This window comes from Hesperophylax consimilis, chromosome 3, assembly GCF_061612785.1.
Source record: "Hesperophylax consimilis isolate HC1 chromosome 3, BYU_Hcon_1.0, whole genome shotgun sequence".
NCBI classification, from domain to species: domain Eukaryota; kingdom Metazoa; phylum Arthropoda; class Insecta; order Trichoptera; family Limnephilidae; genus Hesperophylax; species Hesperophylax consimilis.
The window spans coordinates 18531631-18555046 of NC_142838.1; the positions used below are offsets into that span (position 1 = coordinate 18531631).

Below are 23416 nucleotides of genomic sequence, written 5' to 3' on the forward strand. Positions count from 1 at the left end.
TTTCCGTTTATCTCAAAACTATGTGTTTGTAGATAGGCCCCTGTGATCCTAAACCCCGGTATTATAAGCTGAAAAAAGCTTTCAAGGATAAGCTGACTTACGAAATTTATAACATAATATATCACTTAAAAATACCGTATGAAATATTGGGTAAGCACTCATACTTCCAAGTCGTATCACATAAATATTAGTCGTTGTGATGACATGACACGTAATTTATTGAAAATCTGACAAAAATATGTAAATTACGTGAAAGCTTTTTGTTATGATACGAGAAAAGGAAAATAAGTTCAACAAGACTCGCAAAACAAATGAAAATAACTGGCGCAGTAATTTAACTTCAGCAAATGAATTTATAAATCAATATTAGATTTATTGTAAACCGTACTTACTCTAACAAGTAATAAATGTTCGCAATCATAAAATATTCCATTTGAGTGTATGTTACAGGATATTAATTTAAACGACCGTGAAAGTTTGCGGTTGAAGAAACTACATGGGGTAGTAAATTTCAACATTTACTATGGTAATCCAATTTCATGTTGAAGGGTAGACGTGTCAAAATCTGTTCCGAGACACCTTCGCTTGAAGAGGTAATCACAATTTAGGGATGTAATCTCATACTCTTTCGAGAAATGTAATTTGACACATTTCTTTGGAAGCATTTAGGCTGAAGTCGACACGGTAAAACACAGTGTTTTCCTTGAGAGTCTCAAGGAAGATACTGTGTTTTTACTTACCATGGCAGAATATTAGCCAAACACCCAAATAGCCAGGCTATGAAGAGCTTTACATCTGAAGATTTATTGGGGCATGAAATATCTAAGTGAGATTTAACTTCTCATAAAGTTTTACAACTTTTAGATGCGGGCGCTTATAAAGATGCTGCATAACAACTTCAAAGCATTCAGAAGTGCTTAATCTACACGGATTTTTATTTGTAAATCTTATAAAAGCCATTTGCAAATTAAACTCTGTAATTTTAATTTAAATATATACCCTTGGAAGATTTTGTTCATCATTTAAGTAGACAGAACCTTCATGCTTTCATCTCCTCCACTACACCCTAGCTAAGTATCAGCTTCTGCCTTATTAATGCGTTGGTTTGCTACTAAAAGGGACAATGTCATTTTTTCAAGTCGAGTCTATGCAGAATTAGCTCTTTTTAGCTAGTTTATTTTAAGAAAAGTGATTTTATAGTTGACCCCAGAAGATCGAAAAAACTTTCGGGAAATCCTAAGGTTAGGTTCTTTTAGAATTCGGAAAATAACTTAATTTTGAAGCGAAATTGTAGAAAAACATGTATCGAAAAACTGACATTGGCGATATAAGAAAAAAGCCACAAAATTGTGTTTGCACCTAATAACCATAATATTAATTTTGTATAACTCTGCCCCGAGGTTGACGTTTCCGTATAAATATAATGATTTACACAAAGCAAAAAAATTTAATTTTAACAAAAGTTACAAAATAAACAATCAAAATAGTCAGAAAACTTACTTCAGTTCATAATAAACCATTTTCATAATATACGTCAATCCTTGCGCACACATTGCGGTAGGTTAAGCCCTGATATCGAGTTTAATATGAGCAGAATATTATTTGCTCAGGTCAATAAGTGAATGAAATCGAAAGTGGAGCATGAGCAACGAGCTTGCCAAGGATTTAATATGCAGTAAAGACTGGACATTAAAAGCGAGCACATCGTAAATCATAATTAAGTTTCCCGAGTAGACCAACAATGTTAAATTCATTTAAAAGAAAATTAAGCAAATTTTCGGCAAGTCCCAGAGTTGTAGACAGCCTTAAAATCGTCCAGGTAAAAGACCACTATTCTAAATCGAAAAGTTGCTTGAAATGGCTTTAGCCGTGTTTGATGAATAGATATGGAATGTTATTTCCTTTTCCAACATATTCAGTCTCATAAAATACCCCAAACAGGGGAGATGCCACCGTTTTACTGGCTCGGGGCAGTTGGAACTGTTAATGCGGAAAATAGGAAAAACAATGTAGGTACTTATTAATACATGTATAAAGACATAAATTTATTGAAAAAACCAAAAAAAAATCTACACCTCTTATTTAAATAAATCTAAATAATAGGTTTAGATGACTCGATCTGAATAGCCGGGTTCTACCCCACTTTTCTACTCCCATCTCCTTCCTGTCCCCACTACTGCCAGCCACACAACTCAATCAAATTTGGAACTTTTGCGAATCTAATGCAAAGTAACATTAAAGGATTTTCGAGCTTACCGATATACATGCTAGCACTTTCCGGTCGTACGTGGTCGTCGATATAGGTGGTCCCCAACGTAAAGAGGGGACTTCCTCCGCAGCCCAGCAGTACCTGGGCCACGATGAACACCAACACGGGGCCGAAGGTGCTGGGCGAACTCTACACAGACAAATATAAATAAAGTAATCAAGCATCAAATAAAACAATGCTAAACTATAAAGAATTCATCATTTTGGTCTTTGGGAGCGAATGACCATTACCTGAAAAGTCTTAAAAGAGGTGGTTTAGTAGGTACCTGAATACAGTTGTCCCCGCGCAGGTTGTTGTGCGGCGCCAGCGGGGGCGAGCTCAGCCCGGAGCTGAGGCGGCCCAGCCCCATGTCTTGCTCGCGGATAGACACGCCCCGGCAGATGTTGTCGTTGGACGAGTTCAGGGTGGAGATGCCGCTGTTGGTCTCCGCTATGAAGTGCGGGACCATGTACACCAGGGAGCCGATGCCCATCACCACGGCACCTGCAGAACAAAAATAAAATCATTTTTAGCGATCGCCAAGTATACAAAACCAAAATATACAAGACCAGCCATTGGACGGGTTGTTTCGGAGAATCTGAACAATTCATCAAATTTCAACGTTAATTTACGAGTTCTGTGAAAGATATTTTCTAGTTCTGTTATTATTTCAGTCCTGTCAAGCAACTAGCCTATAATGATATAATATCAGAACTTGAATAAGACTTTCACAGAACTCGCAAATTAACGTTGAAATTTGATGAATTGTTCAAATTCTCCGAAACAACCCCTCCTGTAAAATGAATCATGAAATCAGGCCGATGAAGAAAGAGGTGCAGGTCGCGTGCAATAGACGATGTTCTGTGATATGTTCCCTGTAATAATCCAATGTAATCTGCGAGTAAAATTCTTTTTTTTCCTACACAATACTGAGACCCATGGGTGGGGGGGGGGGGGTGAACCCACTAAACCCACCCCCTTGATTCTCGAATTAAAGTATATTGTATTTTTGGAATAAGTAAATAAGTAAAACCTCATATTGTAATATTTAATTATTGAAGACAATCTTAGCAATTCTTAAGAGGAAGCTACAAGCCAAAAATGTGTATATTCTTGGTATACCTTATATTGTAGATAATAGGCATTAAAATCGCTTGACCAACGAAGTCTAGAAACGTTCGATTTCAAGCACAAAACTGGTATTTATTTATTTTGTAAATAATTTTATAAGAAAGCAAAAAAGTTAATCAAGTAAAACTGTCACAGATAATCTTAGCTATAATACTGTATTTTTAAAAGTTGTTCGCATTTATGCGTTCAAACATTTCTATTGAAAAAACAAAATTTTTAGTAGTTAACAATAATATTTTTTTTTGAGTAATTTATTTTTTTATTTGTATTCTACTCAAGCGAAACGATAGGTAAACCTTCAATTTATCGAAAGCATATTTTTTGGTATTCATAATGTACACCAATTCGTTATAAAGATTCATCAAAATAGTGATTTGGCACTAAGCTTCGCCTTAAATGAAAATTTGAAACAGAAAAAGATACGGTTACATCTAACCGTTGCCGGGGCACAGATGTGACCGTGAATTTTTCTGATTGTTCTGTTTGTAATTTTCTTATTATATTCTTAGTTATTCTTCGGCTAAGGGGTGATATTTGCAATATTTCATTCGGGAGACTAAACAAGGGATATGATTTATTTAGTTGGCAACCTTGAAAAGATTTAGGTGTATACACGATTATTCATATAAATGTCTACATGACGTTTTTAATGTGACATATAACATCGATTTTAACACTTGCGTGAATCAAATTGCAGAATTTTCAACATTCTCATGATTAAAACTTTTATTACTTCGCTGTTTTACGGCCAGTGTTAAAGTGTACAAACAATGGTATCATAGCACAACCTTCATACATTTATCAAATTCAGCTTTAAAAAATATGAATTAATGACCGCATAATAAATTTCCATCATTGAAGTAAAACTTGACAAATGAAACACGCGAATATTCGTGTTCCGCGGCTAAAAAACAAAAATATGACTTTCGAGGAGCGTTCAAGGACAATACATTTAGCCCTAGGCCTACACCAGGAATGGCGAGCCCGTGACACGCGAGCATAGTTCGTTTTTAGAATAAAAATATTAATAATATCTCGCTTTTCATCATTCTACGAATCGCGAACCTTCATTTGCCAGCTCTATCCCTATCGCGTAGTCTCTCTTACACGTGTGCTAGCAGAAGGCAAAATCAATCATTGCAGACATTCCCTTATTTTTTTTGTATGTAACCTTTTTTTAATTATTGAAGACAATATTGGCGATTAATAAACGAAAATTTGAAACAGAAAAATCAGAAAAAGATACGGTCACATCTAGGACATGAACCCTTGCCTTGCTGGGGCACCGCTCTACCAAATGATCTAAAAGGACCACATCTCCTCCGGTCATATTTAACTGTAGCATACTTCGAATAAGAACTATCGAAATTGTCTTAATTTTGTCACCGCACATTGTTATTGGCTGCTATTTAGATTCAACTCGAACTAAATGCAATCTAGACAGTGTCTTAGATAAATATATCATATTTTTATTTTTATGTGCGACATCTATTGACATTTTCTGCAAGTCTATGATGAATATTTTATTTTTGGAATAACTTAATGAGTAACAATTCAAATTGTAAAATTGTAATAATTGTAACCCCGGCAAGTCAAGGGTCCTGGGTTCATGTCCTAGATATGACCGTATCTTTTTCTGATTTTCTGTTTCAAAATTTCGTTTATTAATTGCTTATATTGTCTTCAATGATTACATTTCACAATTTAAGGTTCTACTCATTAATTCATTAAGTTATTAAAAAAATAAAGCGTTTTATATTTATTTTTACGTGAATGCTTCCCAAGAGTCCCAACTGCTCACGTCCGTCTGGAGCCATTGAGACGATGACATACCCGATTGGAGTATTTGTGAGGCTGAAGGTAAGGGAAGGTGATAAGGAAAAATAATGTGACCTTAGAACGGGGTACCCCAGCAAGGACACATTATCTTATATACAAAAAATTGTTAAATAAAAAAAAGTACCAGGCTATTCAGATATAAAGACCAAACATGGCTAAAGCCATTTTCAAGCAACGTTTCAATTCTGAATGGTGGTCTACACCAGGGCAATGCGGAGAGTGTCTTGCACTCTGGAGAACGTGCCGAATTAATAAATTGTGAAAAACAGAAATTATTCAAATAAAATTTACTTGCGCACGCCGGGATAAGAACCCGCGTCCTCCGGTTTGCTAGTCGGGAGCCTTACCCATCAATCACGGAGACCTGTACCATTAAAAAAAATGTATTTCAAGATACAGTCGGTCAGGGAGATAGAGTCAGTGTCTTGTGGCCCAGTGTCATACTGTGACTTTAACTGTAGGCTAAAATATTGGCATATTTTTGCAAAATTCATGAAATAGGTGAGCCATCCCTGCTCTAGGTTTCGGTGGAGTTTCTAAAAGAGAAAACTTTTATAAAGGCAAATATTTGCACAAACATGGAAAATATCAAATGCGACGAAGACTTTAAACTAGTACACTTTTCGCTGCGTCATTTTTTTGGTGTAGACTAGTGTGGCAGCTTTCTGTGACATTGCTTCTAAAGAAATCAATCTTAAAGAGGAAGGGCATCACGTGCGATGGGCGTGCAACAAACAGAGGGCGAAGCGAAGCTATATAAATAACATTTAAAAATTCGGCGGTGAACTGTTTTTACTAATTTCTAAAAGGTAGAGGTTGTGACACAAGGTGTGGCGATAAGATGATTACTATTGTGGATCATTAGAGATTTTTTTATATAAAATGTACAAATATTGTAATAAAACACGTTGAATTAACATATAACTAAATCATATTAAGGTACATACTATTTCGCAAGCATTTCAAATCTGAAATTACAATTGTGATTTAATTAATGAATTAATTTCGCTTTTAAAAATAGTAACTCAATTTGGGAGGTAATAATGGGTACCGCCGCCCCGGGAACCATTATTGGATAACCAACACCTCTACCATAGGTTACCCCAAGTGGTTCGCTATGTTTGGTGATGAAGCAGGGGTGGGTTCATTTAGTGAGGTTTATCGGGGTCTTGGCAGCGGATGCGTTTGTCCACCAACTGCGTGGCAGGCCGGATCGGGAGAGACCTTTTGACCTCTCCAACAGGACTCTCTCGGAACATCACCTTGCCCCGCAGTGGGAGGGATGGATTTACACGCCTGTCATTCCTGGGCTCACTGACCCCAGATTCCTACACACCCCTCGTACTTTTTTGCTTCCCAGAACTTCCCATTCCTCCTTTCCTAAAAATCCCTCCACACAGCATCCCCAAAAGATGACATAGGCCCTGATGGGAATTATTTTCCTCGGGGTCTCCTGTGGAGAGCTAATGTAAAAAAACGACAACCTAACCAATTTTGCCATTACTATGAAAAATCCAAATGATAATATGATTTTGTCGACATGGAAAATCAAGTTCAGTGCTAAAATGACATTCGTTCATCATTGTTGATGGACCTTGCAATTGTGCTAAATGATTAGTTCACAATATTGGCCTCTTTATATACGAAGGTGTAATGTTTATGCTATTGTCAGATCTTGAAAATTTACGCCAGATGTCACACTCTTTAATAAACACGATACTAGATTTATTGGAGGACACAATTCTGCTACTGTGATCTAACTAGAGATTACACATCACAATGATAATTCATCACATCTTTAAAAAGTTATATAGTCATGGAAAGTGATGAAACAAAAACTTTATTAACTGGGTTAAGTAGGTAGGTTAGGTTAGGCAAGGTTTAATTTTTTTTCATCGTTTCTAATGACTTTATATCACTTTTTAAAAGTGTGTTGAATTGTCACTGTGTTGAGTTATCATGGAACCATATAATATCTGTAAAAAATAAAATTATTTGTTCGAATTAAAGATTTCGACAGGATCTAGAAAAAAAACAACCCTACCGACAAAAGGATTCCATTTTTAAAACTTTAAAAAATTCCTGATCAGTGAAACAATGCACTACCTATGTATATCGGTAAATGCTTGGGTTTACCTGTGAAGAATGGTTCTCGATAAAACACTTGGCTTCAAACGGTACATGATAATATTATTCATAAACATTGGCTTTGTATCTATATTTACACATTCCTCAAAGAACAACATGAAGTACCTACCTACAGTACAATTCGGTGAGTCAAAAAGTTCATATGAACATCCCAACCCACATAACAAATTTATTTATATTTTGGCAGATTGTATAATAAATCTTTTGCAGAAGTAATTTCTTGCAACGGGAGGATAAACTCCGAAACCTGTTTATGTTATATAACAGAAGTGTACGTTTTTGAATGCACTGAAATAAAAAATAAAACAAACCATAAGTAAAAAACGACTCAGAGAAGTAAAATTGGCACGTGCAAAATAAAATAATCTAGTGTACGGAGAAAATATACTGATATGAAATATTGTTAATTCATTAAAAATATGGTGAAATCATTTGTTTTCCTGTTAAAAATGGGAGTGCAGGCCTATAACAACGATTGAATTGAAAGAGTTCTTAACAAAGTATCTGTCAACAGCGAATGTTTTACGAGGACGGCGGAACACGTGTTCATACAAACACTTCATATTTAATTAACATACTGACACTATCCGTCATGATTTGTATTAATAAAAGAACAAGTGACGTCGATATATTCTGAATGTCTAAAATTTTATTAGGAAATTGACATGCTGTCACTTTTTTAACAGGATCTTTTTTCTTCGTGTGATTACTATTAATGAAGGTAGTAGGGAGGGGATGGAGATGGGGAAATGGAAGGTGGGGAAGTACCTGGAAATTCAAATCTGGTCACCAAACACGGCCAAAGCCATTTCAAGCAACGTTTCGTTACGGAATGGTACCGGGTCTTAAACCAGGGTGATACTGAAAGAATCTTCCACTCTGGAACGTGCCGCATAGACAAATAGACACGCTATATTATTAAATTGTAAAATGATAAAAATTAAATAAATAAAATTTATTTGTGCACAGCGGGATTTGAAGCCGCGATCTCCGGAGTCAAAATATTGATAAACATGCCGTTATAGGTGTCACTAAAATAGTTCCATGGAGATCCGAGAATGAAAATAGAAAGGTCGTATTAACAAGAAGATTACAATAATGTACGTATTTACAAAACATTAATAATCCACTTCTAAAATTACAGTTGGGTAGGTTGGTACTCTACTATTATTTGGAAACTTCGCAACGTAATGTACGCAAGTAACCGATAAAGACAATCACTGTACTAGAACCGTCACGAGAAATTAATAAATGATAAAAAAGTCAAAGCAAACAAACAAATAATTAATCAAACAGTATAAATAAGAATACTCTAATCTGAATGTCAAACATCATTAACATTCAGATTAGAGTATTCTTATTTATACTGCTTGATAAAGACAATCACTGTACTAGAACCGTCACGAGAAATTAATAAATGATAAAAAAGTCAAAGCAAACAAACAAATAATTAATCAAACAGTATAAATAAGAATACTCTAATCTGAATGTCAAACATCGTTAACATTCAGATTAGAGTATTCTTATTTATACTGCTTGATAAAGACAATCACTGTACTAGAACCGTTATGAGAAATTAATAAATGATAAAACAGTCAAAGCAAACAAACCAATAATTTATCAAGCAGTATAAATAATAATACTCTAATCTGAATGATGTTTATTGGTAAAATAAAATATTGAAAGCAAATAATCCTGTTGAGTTCACTAATGAACACGATTCACCACTACTCAGCAGACATCGCATCTCGCTTTGCAACTACGAGCAAGTACATGCACGCCCTTTCAAAAGTTGTCGAGTTGTAAACGAAGCCGGGTGAGCTACCAGTGCCACAACGGAGTCAACGGACGCCCAACGTCCTGGGCAGGGTTACTACCTCGGGGCCCAGATCTATAAGCGGCATTTTTCTTTTGTACATTTTAATGAACAAAAGAAAATGAAGGACAAAAGAAATCGCTGTTGAGGAAATATTTTGTTGTTTGATGAAATCTAGGGATTGCCGAACCAATTATTTCGAAGGAAAAAATATGTATTTTAAAAATCTTTTGAATGATTTCAACTGCGAAATAAATTCCTGTTAGCAACCAACATTCTCTGTTTCATGCCTGTGTGGATGCAATATTTAAATATTGGGTTTGGATTGCGAATAGCGAACGATACACGAAAAGTGAAAATCGATTATGAACAAAGCGCCAAGTTAAGATAAATGTACAGTTAATTAACTTGCTTATTCGTTACAAATAAATATACCATGCTAAGCATAAAGAGCACAAATCAAAAACAACTACTTTTCAGGAGAGCGAATTCAAATTTATAAACTGCGAGAATTCTTTTGGGTAAGCCAATTAACAAATGCCAATTTTTAATACAACATATTTTTTTGATTTTTTTATTTTGAAACCACGTATACGTCCCAGAGATGCGAAAATTGAAAAAATAAAAAACATTTTTTTAACTTATATCCTTTATGAGATGATAGAAATAATAACTTTTAACAGTGGTTTTCCGAAGTCGTAATTAAATAAGTATTTATTCATACACGGAACACAATAAGTATTGCTGATTTATTAAAATCCTAATTAAAATTGGGATAGCATGCCGTTTCCTAATAAACTTTTAGTACGTTCATAATATATCGGAACACGTGTTCATGCATCTGCGGTTGTTTTGATAATACACAATGACGAAATGTGAAAATATTAGAATTGTTATGAACACGAGTTCCGACATCGCTCTAACACATTCGTTTTCAACTGATATTTTATTAGGAAACCTTTCAATTCTTTCGTTAAAGGTCTGCAGTACCGTTTTTTAACCGGAATACGAATAATTTGAAAAAAAACTTAATAAATAAGGCAATATTTTATCAGTAAGTTTTCTTCGTGTACGACGAATCAGATACATTGTGATTTGACATTAAAATTTAAAATAAAACAATAACTCAGTAAACAACAATTTTAATTTTTCGAAGAAAATTTCTTCTGAAAGCTTATCACTTTGTGATGTCATTATTTATTGGAATAATACACAAATAACTTTGATTACATCACTTTAATATATGTATAACCACTACATGTTTCATGTACAATGTTCACCTCATCGGGAGCAAGTATATACTAAAGTCAAAAATTAAATATAGATTACAATTGAACAGTGGAAGAAATGGGGAGGGGGTAAGAGTGGTCTTAGTTTTTCTGAATTGGGAATTACAATATTGTTAGACGGGAAAGACCAGTTTAGTGGGAAACAACATTGTTATTATATAATATTATTAAAAAATACGTATTCATTCATTCACATGAATTCATGAAGTGGTAACATTATATATGTATAGTTTATTATAATATTTAGAATGGCGGTTAATTAGTTTAAAAAATATATAATATACAAGGTGTTAAGGGACGTACTTGACTTACTTTAACCAGCGATTACTAACATTATTTAGATAAAAAAAACTTAACTAACCTAGTAATCGACAAACCCCTCACCCCGAACTTAAGTGTCCAATATCTACTGATTTATACGCAATTTTTTTTTACACCAAATAATGTCAGGAATCACTGGTTAAAATAAGTCAAGTACGTCCGTTAGCATCCTGTATATACAAACAATAACAAAAAAAACTTAATTAAAAAAGCTAAATTATCTAAATAACTAAATAATAAGGCAGCTTTTTATGAGGCGCAATGTTAAATTAAAATATAGATCAAAAGCGCATAATTTTAAGAACGAAATGTCACACATAATTATTGAATAAATAGGTATATTTCCTTAGAATAAAATAAAACAATTATGTATTTTGTGGTAGGTTGTAAAGGTAAATTTACAAATTCAATTTATTGTAAAAATAATTAATTTAGATTCTGATATATTGTTAAGCACTATAACAGAATTAAAATACTGGTCTTTTGCATACTTAGTTTATATACTGAGTAATTATGAATTGTTCACAAGAAATTTTCCCGGAGAGTGTACATTGCCCAACCCCATTTTATTAAATAAAAAGGTAGGTGAATTCCTACAGGATGGGTGGGAACCGGTAAACATATATACCTGAAGGGGATTATGTAGCAACGCCACTGGCACGTGTATTCCCTCGCTCCTCTTTACGAGAAGGAAGTGGAAGGTTAAATGCATTTGCATCCCTGATGCAAGTTCCGCGAGACGACTCCACCATCAGTCTTAATTAACCCCATCCCATTTCACCCCCCCCCCCGCAAGCATTCCGGCAAGGAGAGAAGGTGTCGACATCGGGGTTGATTTAATTTACCACTAAGTAGACGCTAAAATTAGACGAAGCGAAATTAAATTAAATCAGGAAAATTGAGGCCAAAGTTCAGTGCCCCTGGCGGGTTAAAAAGTAAAAAAAGAGCAAAAATCTTAAAGGAAATTATACCTGTGTTTAAGGTGGAAGGAAAAATCTGGAAATATCTTCAAAATGCACCATTTTCACAATTTTTTATCCTGCTAGAGCTAGAGGATCGCCCATAGTTCAACGCTTATACGATTGATTTATATACAACAAATTTAATGTATTACAAGTCAACATACATTTATATTACGTATATTTACTATCAAAAACAAAAATATGAAAAATAAGACATTTTCTCACAGGGTTGACAGAAACAATGGAATGCATCATAGATTATTTCAACTCATAACATGACCGACTAACGTATTTGATCTTCCTCAGACATCCTCGAATTTGTTTACCTATTTGAGCGTCATATATTTTTCTGACACCGCTTTCTTTATGCATCCGATACGTATAAGAATCCGAAATCATCTAGAAGTCCCTTTCTCAAATTCATTTGAACGGCCTCACATACGTATCAAGTCTCGTCATTGCAAATTCGGTCGTAAGTCTGAACTTCTTCTGTCAATTCCATGACTCACCGTAGGACCACCAAGAATGGGTTGTTCTAGTTCTGTGAAAGTTCTATTCAAGACATGTTATTATTTCAGTTCTGAGAAGCAACTGGCCCATAGTGAAACTAAGCACCAATATAACTTTCACGGAGCTTTAAAATTAACTTTGATATTTGATGAATTTTTCAAATTCTGTGTAACAACCCATCCTAAGTTGTGTTAGTTTTAGTAACACGATTCCCTTGTAATCTGCTACCGTCGTTCCCTTTGAAAACTATTTTTTTGTGGTAAAATTTAATAATAAACTACTGTATAAAGAAAAATAAATTTTTACTGCGAAGCTTTATACCTGCGCAACCGCCATAAGCACAAGAAAGCTCTGCATATATATATATTTTTAAATCCATTTTCCGTCCGTGTTTGAATAAGTTATTAAGATCTGAATAAAATCTCTCTCTTGTTAGTATTGGGTAGGAAACAATTTCAAAATGTGTTTGTTTAAGGTACTCAGATATTGAAATGAGGTGTTGAGGTGCCCATAGACACGTCAAATTGAGATAATAGACTTTTAAATATTGCATCTACCCTGGTGTATTCAGGGCTAATTTCGGCAACCCTGAGAGTATTTTCCACTCATTATGGCATTCTAGTTGCGGGAGTTCGATATACATACATGTATCCAAGTACCACACAAGCAAATCATGAAAATAATTAAACTAATAGGAAAATAACATATTATTGTGTAACTTGGATCGTAAAAGCTGTTCCTGAATTAATTTGGTTACTCTAATTAAAATCACGTTGCCTCCTGTTTGAATTCATGACGCAAGCGACGCAGACCGGAAAAACTCGAATAAAAAGCTCAAATCGGTAAACACGGATAGCGGATATTGGATGAGCCAAAAATAAAACTAAAACATGGGAAACAGGATAGGGAGACAACAGATCGAATAAAATTATAAACTATGCAAATAAAACGAACGGTATTTTCGCAAGCGCTTTTCAATTAGGTACTTCTAATCAAATACAAACCATGATATTTTCGAAATAAATTAATTGATTTTGAAGACATTAATTTTGAGTTGAATAGTAAATGTTATCCTGTGCAGTCTGTAATGTGTTCAAAATTAATCCTATTTTATGATTCAATGTGAACAAATACAAGGTTTTCCAATAAAAGGTGTTATTTTGATATTCAATCGTAAAAGATCAATGGTTTCGTTGCTTGTGTGGCACGTAGCGCCGTCTTGCTGAAAGTAAACGTTGTCCAGATCAATACCATCCAATTCCGGCCATAAAAAATCATTAATCATCTCTCGATAGCGCAATCCATTCACCGTAACTGTTGCTCCAGCCTCATTTTCGAAAAAGTAAGGTCCAATGACTCCGCCGGGCCATAAACCGCAACAAATAGTCACACGTTGAGGATAGAGAGGCTTTTCAACAATAACTCTTGGGTTTTCCGAGCCCCAGATGCGACAATTTTGCTTTTTGACGAAGCCACCGAGGTGGAAATGGGCCTCATCACTCAAGATGATTTGCATTTGATTCACTCAAGTGAATTTTAATAATTTCAATGCATTGTTGAAGCGTGTATCTTTCCATTTTATTAATGGCGTAGTTTCTACCTGTCAAATGTCAAAAAATGACAATTTCAAAAGTAACATCTACCGAAACAGCGGGCTATTCAAAATAACACCTCTCATTGGAAAACCCTGTATTATTGTAAAAGTAATTAACAGGTTGAAGGATTAATGGTCTTACATAATATACAGAAACAATCCAAATTATTGGAAATAAACGACAGATCAAAATAATACGCCGTGTTTTATTAATAGTATCTAAATACAAATCTGCTTCGCCCGAAAACTGAATTAATTGAATTTTAAAGCTCGCTAGATCGCTCATGACAGAAATTATTGTTTTTTTGTGCCATTACTGTTCCATTGTGACCTGCTTATAATTATGATAAATCACATATTCGGTGAAAACTATGAAAGTTCTGACGGCAAGCGAATAACGAAATACGCAGTAATTAGCGAAAGTACAAAATGCCTCACCAAGTCCATTAAATAAAACGCACAAAAGCGCCTAATTTAGGTAAAGCTAACTGAAACAAGTAAAGTGAATAAAGCAGGGGTGTGAGCATCCGCGCATCGGTGGTCGCTTAATTACTGTACGCTTTATAAGCGGCTGGACACAGGGGATTCCCCATTCCATGCACATGAGTACAGTGTCAGTACACAAGTACAGTGTAAGTACACGATTACTATGTAAACATACGGTTTAACTAACACCTTCCTATAAATGCCTAAACATACAAAGCCTCTCCCCATCCTTGTGCGAAATCATACAAAGAGGAATTCAAGTATTTTTATACAATAGTGTCTCCGGCTAACTTAAATGCAATTTTTTGTATAAAGCATATTTTTTGGAACTCGTTCAATTTAAGGTGTGTGACGCCGCGCCGGTGAATTCGCATCATATGACGTCACACGGTTGTCGATCTCTTGGAGATTGGGTCCCGATCTGGATCTAATGACGTCAGAGCCTAATCTATTCGGATCGTTTAGAAATAATGTTGGTTATTGAATAACTTTTCAAAATAGATTTATTAGTTTTACGAATAACTAAACATTAACATTTTTACACGGTGTCCGGAAACTCATAGTACAAACGGGAAACTGGTGAGTCTACATCACATTAATTTGGAGTCGATTTTGTTTCATTTTACTTCATTTGAGCTTTCGTTTTCGGAATAAAGTCCGAAGTTAGAATTTTTTAGGTCACATTTGAAGGAGGTCGGTCGCTAGGGGGTTAATGCCAGCTGTTTAATGTATTTTAATGTGCGTCGAAGCGTAGACCCGGCTTCAAAAGTTCTTTAAACTTATAAAAATCATATATAAGTGTATTCACATCTTTTTAAACATAATATCCACTGAAATAATTTTTGTCTATGTCATCTCAAGACACCCATGAACCCGGGCGCCCCTGCTAAGTCACCAAACGTAGCGAACCACTTGGGGTGACTTATGGCAGGGGTGTTGGTTATCTAATAAATGATTCCCGGGGCGGCGGTACCCATTCTCGCCTCCCAAATAAATTTCAAGAAATTATAAGATTGGTGCAAACTTAACAAAATTTATCCAAACATTGGCAAATGTCACATAAAATGATTTTTTTAGAAGAAATCAACCTTTCAACTATCAATATAAAATAAACAATATTTTCCTCATCCCTGTCAATGAAATGAATTATTTTGGCATTATTTTCGATTCCAAATTTAATTTTGTTTTTCACATCAACACAGTAACAAAAAAAGGATTAAAAATGTTTGGCTTTATTCTCAGTAATGGCCGAGACTTAAGTTCGAAGTCAAGTCGATTATAATTCTTCTTTCTGGTCCCCTCACTTTAAACTCCACTCCATTTCCAACCACTTGAAGAAAGAATTAAAATTATTAAAACCCGGATAAAAGACTTGTTTTTGAATTGACTTTTATTTTCTAAAATTAGGAATGCAATTATAGACAGCCCTAATTTATTGAATCTAATCACCTTCAATATACCAACTAGAACTACTTGATCGAAAATTCTTTTTAATTGCAACAATAATATCAGGACTGAGTCATTTAGATACATAGTACATATAGTTTGTACCTAGATTAATAATGTAAATTTTAATTTCGAAATACATGGCGACCCCACGAGAAACTGTGGAGATTTTACACTTTCGAAAACAAATTTGTCGGGAATCCAAAATAATCACAATTTCAAAGGATTTAAGATTTTCAATGAACTACCGACAGATCTTAATGAAGCTAAAAGCCTTGTTGCTTTTCGTGGGTTATTTATTTTATTTATTTTTGTTTATTGCAGAAACTAACAGTACATAATTACATAGATGACAATAGTTACAAAATTATAAAAGTAAGTACAATAATTGGTACCAATGACATGTTGCTGACATATATGCATATGATGTATATTATACATTTTACGGTTAAGTTAAATTTTTAAGTTAAGTTAAATTAGTGTGCTGGGGAAGGAGAGAGGTGTGTGTGAGTGTTTGTGTGTGTGTGTACGTGTGCATGTGTGTGGTTGTATGTGTTATGTGGGCGAATTCAGTGTGCTAAAAAAGTTTTTCTTAAATAGAGGGAGAGAATCAAAAAATATATCGGTATTTGTGCTTGTTTGAATTGAGTTGAATGTTTGAAGGATGCGAGAAATAGGGGAATTGGCTGCAGCGTTTGTATTATTACTAGTTGTGTAAAAAAGGTTGGTGTGTCGAGTTCTTTTAGATGGGTTTTTTTATGCCCAAATGCTATAAATAATAAGTCTTAGATGTAGTGTAAAGTGTGCCTACAGTGCTTGAGGGTGTAAAGTATGTCATAAAAATAAGTTTTTAGTAAAGGTTTATACTACATATAAAAATGTTATTTTTCATAGCTAAATAAAAACATACAAAAAATTGGAGCTGGCAACACTTTCGCAGAAATTGTAGATATGTTTAATTGCGTGGAATATTGTTACAAGATAGCTAGAATAACATATCTCAGTAGTAATTACAATTAGGGTTAGCGTAATACGGTTCTTTTGCATGGGTTCTATATAATTGTAAAATAATTTTTTACTTTTGATTCGAATTCCATGCAAGCAAATCAGAAATTCTATTGAATTCCTGATTTGCTTGCTATGTCAGAAGTGATAATAACTTGACTAAATAGACTGGCATTCATCGGCTTATCAGTTGCTATATTGATTACCAGTGCTCAGGCGTATATACAAAAAAACGTTTTTTTCTCCGCAAAAGATTCGCAGTGGCTATCCAATTATACAAAGCCCAAACAATCATATTTTAAAGGTTAATTTATTTTTGGGACAATAACTTGTGTAAATGAGTAAACATCCACTGGCAGATCGGCGGCCATTGTGGCTGCCAGTCTAGGTATTTATATTAGAAGGTGTTGGTTCTAGTCAAAGGATTCGCACTGTGTACCTAATTGAAGTACAAACAATCAGATTATAAAGGTCAGTCTTCATAATTCTGTTCTCAAATAATAATCTATTATAAACGGGCAGTCAAGAACAAAAGGTCAGTTTTCGCTATTCTACCCTCTCTCTCTCTCTCTCTGATATTATATATTATGTTCTTGGAACAACTAATACCAATAGTTACAATATTGGCGTGACTTTGCTTGTGGAATATATGTATTATCTACAGTGGTTGTCCAAATTATTAGTTACACATGTAAAAAATTATAATATCATTAGTTTGAAGCTGTGTAACATTTTTATATAGTTGGAATTTATACTTTAAGTTAAATTAGGCGTTATTTCTTATACTATTATTTAATTTAAAAATAATACGTATTTTAGAAAAAGCACAATACAAAAGTTTAGAAAAATCTCTTAATATTTAGTAGAACATTTTTGGTGTGCACTGCTGAATGTATTCTAGCAGATATAACTCCGGCTTCATTTATAATTTTCGTCCTTCGCACTCCTGAATTTTATTCTTCTCCTTCGTACATTTTCTCCCGCTTTTCAGGCAAATGTCACGAATTTTTCGTTCATTTCGAGTGAAGTGAATCGCTTTCCTTCTTTTTTTGACTTACTATAGGTATTTTTCAAAGATATTAGAAGAACGAGATGTGCTATGAGCAGTTCATACTCTGTGGAATTGTTTTGCCGAGTGTCGCCGGTTTTGTTCACCAATACTACTGCACACCTTCGCTTACGCTAAGGTAGCCGCACTAATACATAGAACAGATTTCTGTACGTACACGTCCCGATACTGTTCAAAGTACCCTAATTAGGTAGTACTCCGGCTACGGTCCGGCGGCCAACATAGCATATCTCGTTCTTCTAATATCTTTGGTATTTTTCAATCAAGTTTATTAATAAAATTAGCAATAATATAATAAGAAAAAACTTTAGTGTCGCTAATAATTTGGACACTCACTGTTTATGGACAATCTGTGCACACCATGGAGGAAATAAGGGAGAGAAGATGGATATATTTTTAATGCTAGATGTCACTCATAATAACATATATATATATATAAATAAAAATGTTCGTTTGTTCAAAATCTTAAATCTCCGAAAGTTCTTCACAGATTGCTTTGAAATTTTGACACAACTTTGCTTCAAATATGGGTGTTTTATATACTTATATTATATATTATTTACCTGTCAGTGCGTGACAGGTAAATAAATGATTTAAAAAAAAACAACGCTATCTTTTGGACAAACATGTTTTTTTGAAAAAACATCGCCATCTGTACCTGCACAGATAGACTGAGCCACAGCAACTCGTAGCGGGTTGTCGTATGTCGCCTGGCTTGAAAATTATAATAATGTAAATGAAATCTTGTTTATTTCTTTTTACTTGTCACAATTAGGTTGATTCAAAAGTTGATATTTAATTTAATTTTTAATTTCCGCCAGCTATCCATATGTCTATCCGCCTATCTATACTTGGATTAATTTTTCACCGTGTGCCGCTAGATGATTGGGCGTGTCAATTTTAAATCAGCCAAGAGGCCCCCGCACTTCATACTTCGTCACCGTAAGCTGGCGACAAAAGTCTTGCAGGAATGTTCATACGACCACCACCTCTCCCTCCTTTCCTTCATGGTGCACACGAAACAGAAAAAAAAACGAATTGGAAATGTTTACTTAAATATCTTGGTCAATTTGAATTTAATGTATCGTTACCTACCGGTCTGAATGATTTGATTTACCTCTTCGATCCCCTTGGAATCTTAACTAAACAGAATATTCTGTTTGCTTGTTCAGTAAAATCTTGGATGGTGAGTTTAAATTTGTACAGCTTTACAGTACGATTTAAAAATAAATTCAATGTATCATAATCGAAAACACGAAAAACCATACCTTTGCCACCCCAAAAATCCCCCCCAATTAGGAGTGCCACAACCCCACTGGCTCCGGGCAGTAGAGCTATTGCGTATAAGTATATTGTGTTCATGCAAAAAAAAACATTGCCATCTAAAAAACAGCAATCGTAAAAAGGAATTCTATTTTTTCCCTGTTAGAATTTTCCTTCGCGTAAATATAAACGGAAAACAATACTTTGAAAATAACAAGCGCTTTCACATTATTATTTTGTTTAAAAAATCTCTTACTCATTGCTAACACAATGAAGAGTTTCAAAAACATCCTGGAAATAAATAAACAAGAGAAGAAAAATATTATTTTTACTATGAATTGCAAATTGAAACTAAACAGATGCTATCAGAAGCTTCACAGAAACTCTGTGTATAAAATTAGTAGCAAATTATTTTACAAGTCGGGCTCAGTTTGAAAAAAAACACGTTTACGATAAACATTGTGATATGTACTTACTTATAAAATCGATTGAGTTGATCCGAATGATTGATCGAGATTGATTACAATTCACACAAATCACGAAAGCACATATCAAACTTCGTGAAAATCTTTTCGTATAAGGCAGAACAGGAAAAACTCTGGAACGGAGAGCTCTTGAAATTTGCACAGAATTTTGTCTAGAATTTTTAGAACACCATTACTATGTTCAGCTCGCTACATCACGTGATATTGAGTTTGAAACAAACCATACAACGTTTAAAGAGGATTGAACATATTGAAGATAATATGGAGTTATAGAAACGGAATTCTATAATAATTTTGCATCATGGATCCCCGCTAACAACATCAGTTTTTCATGCGCTAATTTTGTGGAAAATCACCTCAAGGATGTTAACGTATAATTCATGAAAAAGAGATATGGGATAAAAAACTTCCTTTCCAAACAAAAAAAAATCTTTGTAATTGTGACAGGCGTCAAGTTTTAAAAAGCTTTTGTGATATTACCATAGCGAAAAGCTCACCTAGAGTTTTCTTTCTCAAAGCTTGAACAAAATTCGAAAAACATGAACGATTATTTTAAAGCTTTTGTTTCCGAGCAATTTCAGTCAAGGTTTCCGATTCGATATTCGACTGAATTCACTCGGAAAATTGGTAAAATTGATAGATCTGTTATTCAAATTTTTCCCCAGCCATCTCTCATCGGAGCAGCTGCTGGCAATTTGAGCAAACAACTGCGGGTGCTTTAAAACCACGTAGTGTTCTGTCTGTTCACTGTTCAGTCTGTTCACACGCGGAATTCCATGTTTACGTATGTATCATATTATACTCGTATAAGGACGGAGAATGTCGCGCAGGAAAACTGAATACTCGAAATCTGTACATATTTTTGTTTATTAAATTATAATATTGTGACTGTGGAATGCGCCACAATAATGAATGTAAGAATTATGAATAAATAGTGAATACCGCAATGTTTCGCTATTGTTAATGTCTTTCTCGGGCGCCTCCGACTAATTCCACCATTCAATACTGTATACAGCAATGTTACAGTTAAAAAACTACATTACATTGAAATGAATTCGACTTTGTATCTCATTCCGGTGCAGATATATTGCGTTAAGTATTCCTCGAGCGTCCCCGGCTTCTACCATTCAAAACATTCCTGGCACTAATAAGAACAAACTTTGAAATTTTCAACGATATCGGTCGACTACTTTTCGAGTTTAGCAAGCAAAAACATACGCAGGCTGAATTTTTATATATTCAAGTTTTCACAAATTAATTAAAATTTCAAGTAAATTAATGTAATCGGCCTATGGAAATATACAGATTTGATTTGCCAGACATGTACTTCCAAACTTTCCTCCCTCTCCTCATTCCTTTCAGCCTAACAGCATACCGCAATATAGGTCACTTAGGATTTGAATTCCCGCGGGATTTTAGCAATATTTGATATCGCGGATTTGTGGGAACGCTATATTGAAAAAATACTAAATTTACTCCAAAAACAAAATATTTAAATGTAAATAAGCGGTGGTCAATCTTTGATAATGAAGGAGGAACTAAACTTGATGTCAGGAAGAGAGGGTAGAGCCGCATTTCAAGCTCAGAAACTTCAAAACCTGGGATCAATTTTGAATAGAGATGTCCATTTTGAGAATGGATGTTTAGCGCACACCTTCTTGATATCAATCCCACCAACTGGTGTGGAAGCAGAGAGAGCATTTTCCGCTATTGGGCTTCACGCCAGGGCTCTCCGTATGTTTTTTACGAAATTATTTTTGTGAAAGTAAATACTTATTGAGTTAACTTTCCAATATCTTTTTATAATATTACTAGTACCAAAGAAGATTGAAGCCAAATAATAAAAAAAATGTTCATGAAGTATTGGCATTATTGCAATTTAAAACCCCTTATTAAAAATCTGGAGTATTTACATAAAAAAAGTACTATGGCCAGATATATCGGATGATTTAAATCTCGGCTGGGTTGGAATGTGGAGCTTAGCGCGGCTTGACACAATCCAAATATATGTCGGAAGCCTAGATATCAGAAATATTATACGAATTGTCTATGATTTTATTAGAGGAAAGTACTTGATTTTCTAAGCTGTGTGAGTGGTATATATATATGCTCCTACGTCATCGAGATAGAGAGCTCTCAAAATGACAAATGTTTTAGGCGGGCTAATTTACGAGTTGATTTTTTTGATAAAGTTCCCCACTTAAATCAGCATGGTGCTTTACGCGAGGATACTAATTCTAAATAGTATTTGTTTGCTGTAGTCACTATCCGTGAAATTATGACAAACAAACCGCTGAAAACACTGCTATGACGTTGGAAAAATCCTCGTATATTACCTTACCAGACTATGTGTCTATTTTAGATTGATTATCAATTAATAACATCAACTTCCCCCTCGCTAGATTAATGTAACAGTCAATACTGATAAAATTATGCAATTTACGTGTATTTCGGTGAGATTGGAGTATATAATTACTTACGAAAACGTCATATTTGATTATAAAACGTCATATTTGTTACTGCTAGCGCCTCGGTGTCTAAAAAGGAAACTATTCTGCGGCTTATCATGGCTTAAGCGGCCGATTTTAGCCCTCTCAAATTTAACCTAGTTCGCCCGATATGCCAAAACTACTTTTTTCACTACTCAAATTTATAAAGCCAGAGTTCGCGAGTTTTTTCTGCTTCAGATAATAAGATGTCCGCTGTGCAGTAAAATTATACATATTAAAGCAGTATATTTTAGTCCTTCTTCGAAGCCACATCACATTGTTGGAATTAGGATGAATTTGAAATTGGGCAAAAGTAATCATTGAACTCTTTACTGTCTTAAAAATCCACGAAGTTAAATTTTTAAATACGTAGGTGCCTACATACTACTCGCAAAAGAGAACATGACAAAACAATAGGTTAGCTTAGGTGAGTTTAGCTAAGTTTAGGTTTGCCGTGCGTTCTTTTTCTATTCTGTTAATGTTCTGTTTTGTCATGAAACCACTACTATCGCCTCAATAATATAGAGGGAGTGTAAAAATATGTTAACCCTTAAATGCATGATTTATTTATTTTTCTGGAAAAAAACATATTTTGTAGATATTTACATGCATATGCAAGGAAATATAAAGATTTTTTTTTTGTAATTTTTTAATGATATTTGATTAAAAAAAATTGTTGCAGGTTTACAACACCATTTATTTAATAAAAATTAAAATGAATAATTTACGTATGAAAAAAAAAAAAAACCTAAAAAAATTTTTCAAAACTAATAAGTGTACCGGAAAAATACGAGTTATTACATATTAGTATTGTATTATTGTATCTACTTACCTAAGAAAATCAGAATAATAACAACAAAACACAACTGTAATTCAAACCTCCAACCAATTTCCGAGAATCTTCACTTTGTTAAAGAAAAAGTGACATTTGACATTCGCGAAAGAAAAAAAAAGTGATGCCACTCGATAAAATATATTACCGTGAACTTGATAATTCTAAAACGGCATGCATTAAGTATACACCAAAGAGTTAAAGGTGGTTTGAACGGTATGTTGCAGTTTTGCAACAGTATGCATTTAAGGGTTAACGAATTTAGCCTCTGTGGGGATGAACCCACGACCGAGAGCCTAACAAACAAAGCTCGATCACAATCCGCCCATCCTCGCAGTTCATCAGAATGTTCGCCAGCACAGGGCACTGAGCACAGGGAGGGAGCGGGAAAGGGGCACCGCAGGCACAAGGACGGCTCGGTAAGGTGGGCGGAGTACCGAGCAGCAATGCGGCACACGGCCATATCGATCCTAGGTGTTCGGT

General features: G+C 34.5%; 1 protein-coding gene across 2 annotated transcripts in view; it reads right to left on the minus strand.

The window, feature by feature from the left end:
• Positions 1 to 23416, minus strand: part of Oatp30B (Organic anion transporting polypeptide 30B) — a 179923-nt gene that overhangs the window by 37041 nt on the left and 119466 nt on the right. For both annotated transcript variants that reach the window (XM_089648874.1, XM_089648866.1), the window contains 2 exons: positions 2535 to 2752; positions 2257 to 2398 (listed from right to left, as the gene is read on the minus strand). In XM_089648874.1, coding sequence (XP_089505000.1) covers positions 2257 to 2398; positions 2535 to 2752 — 360 coding nt within the window. The remainder of the gene's footprint in view (positions 1 to 2256; positions 2399 to 2534; positions 2753 to 23416) is intronic.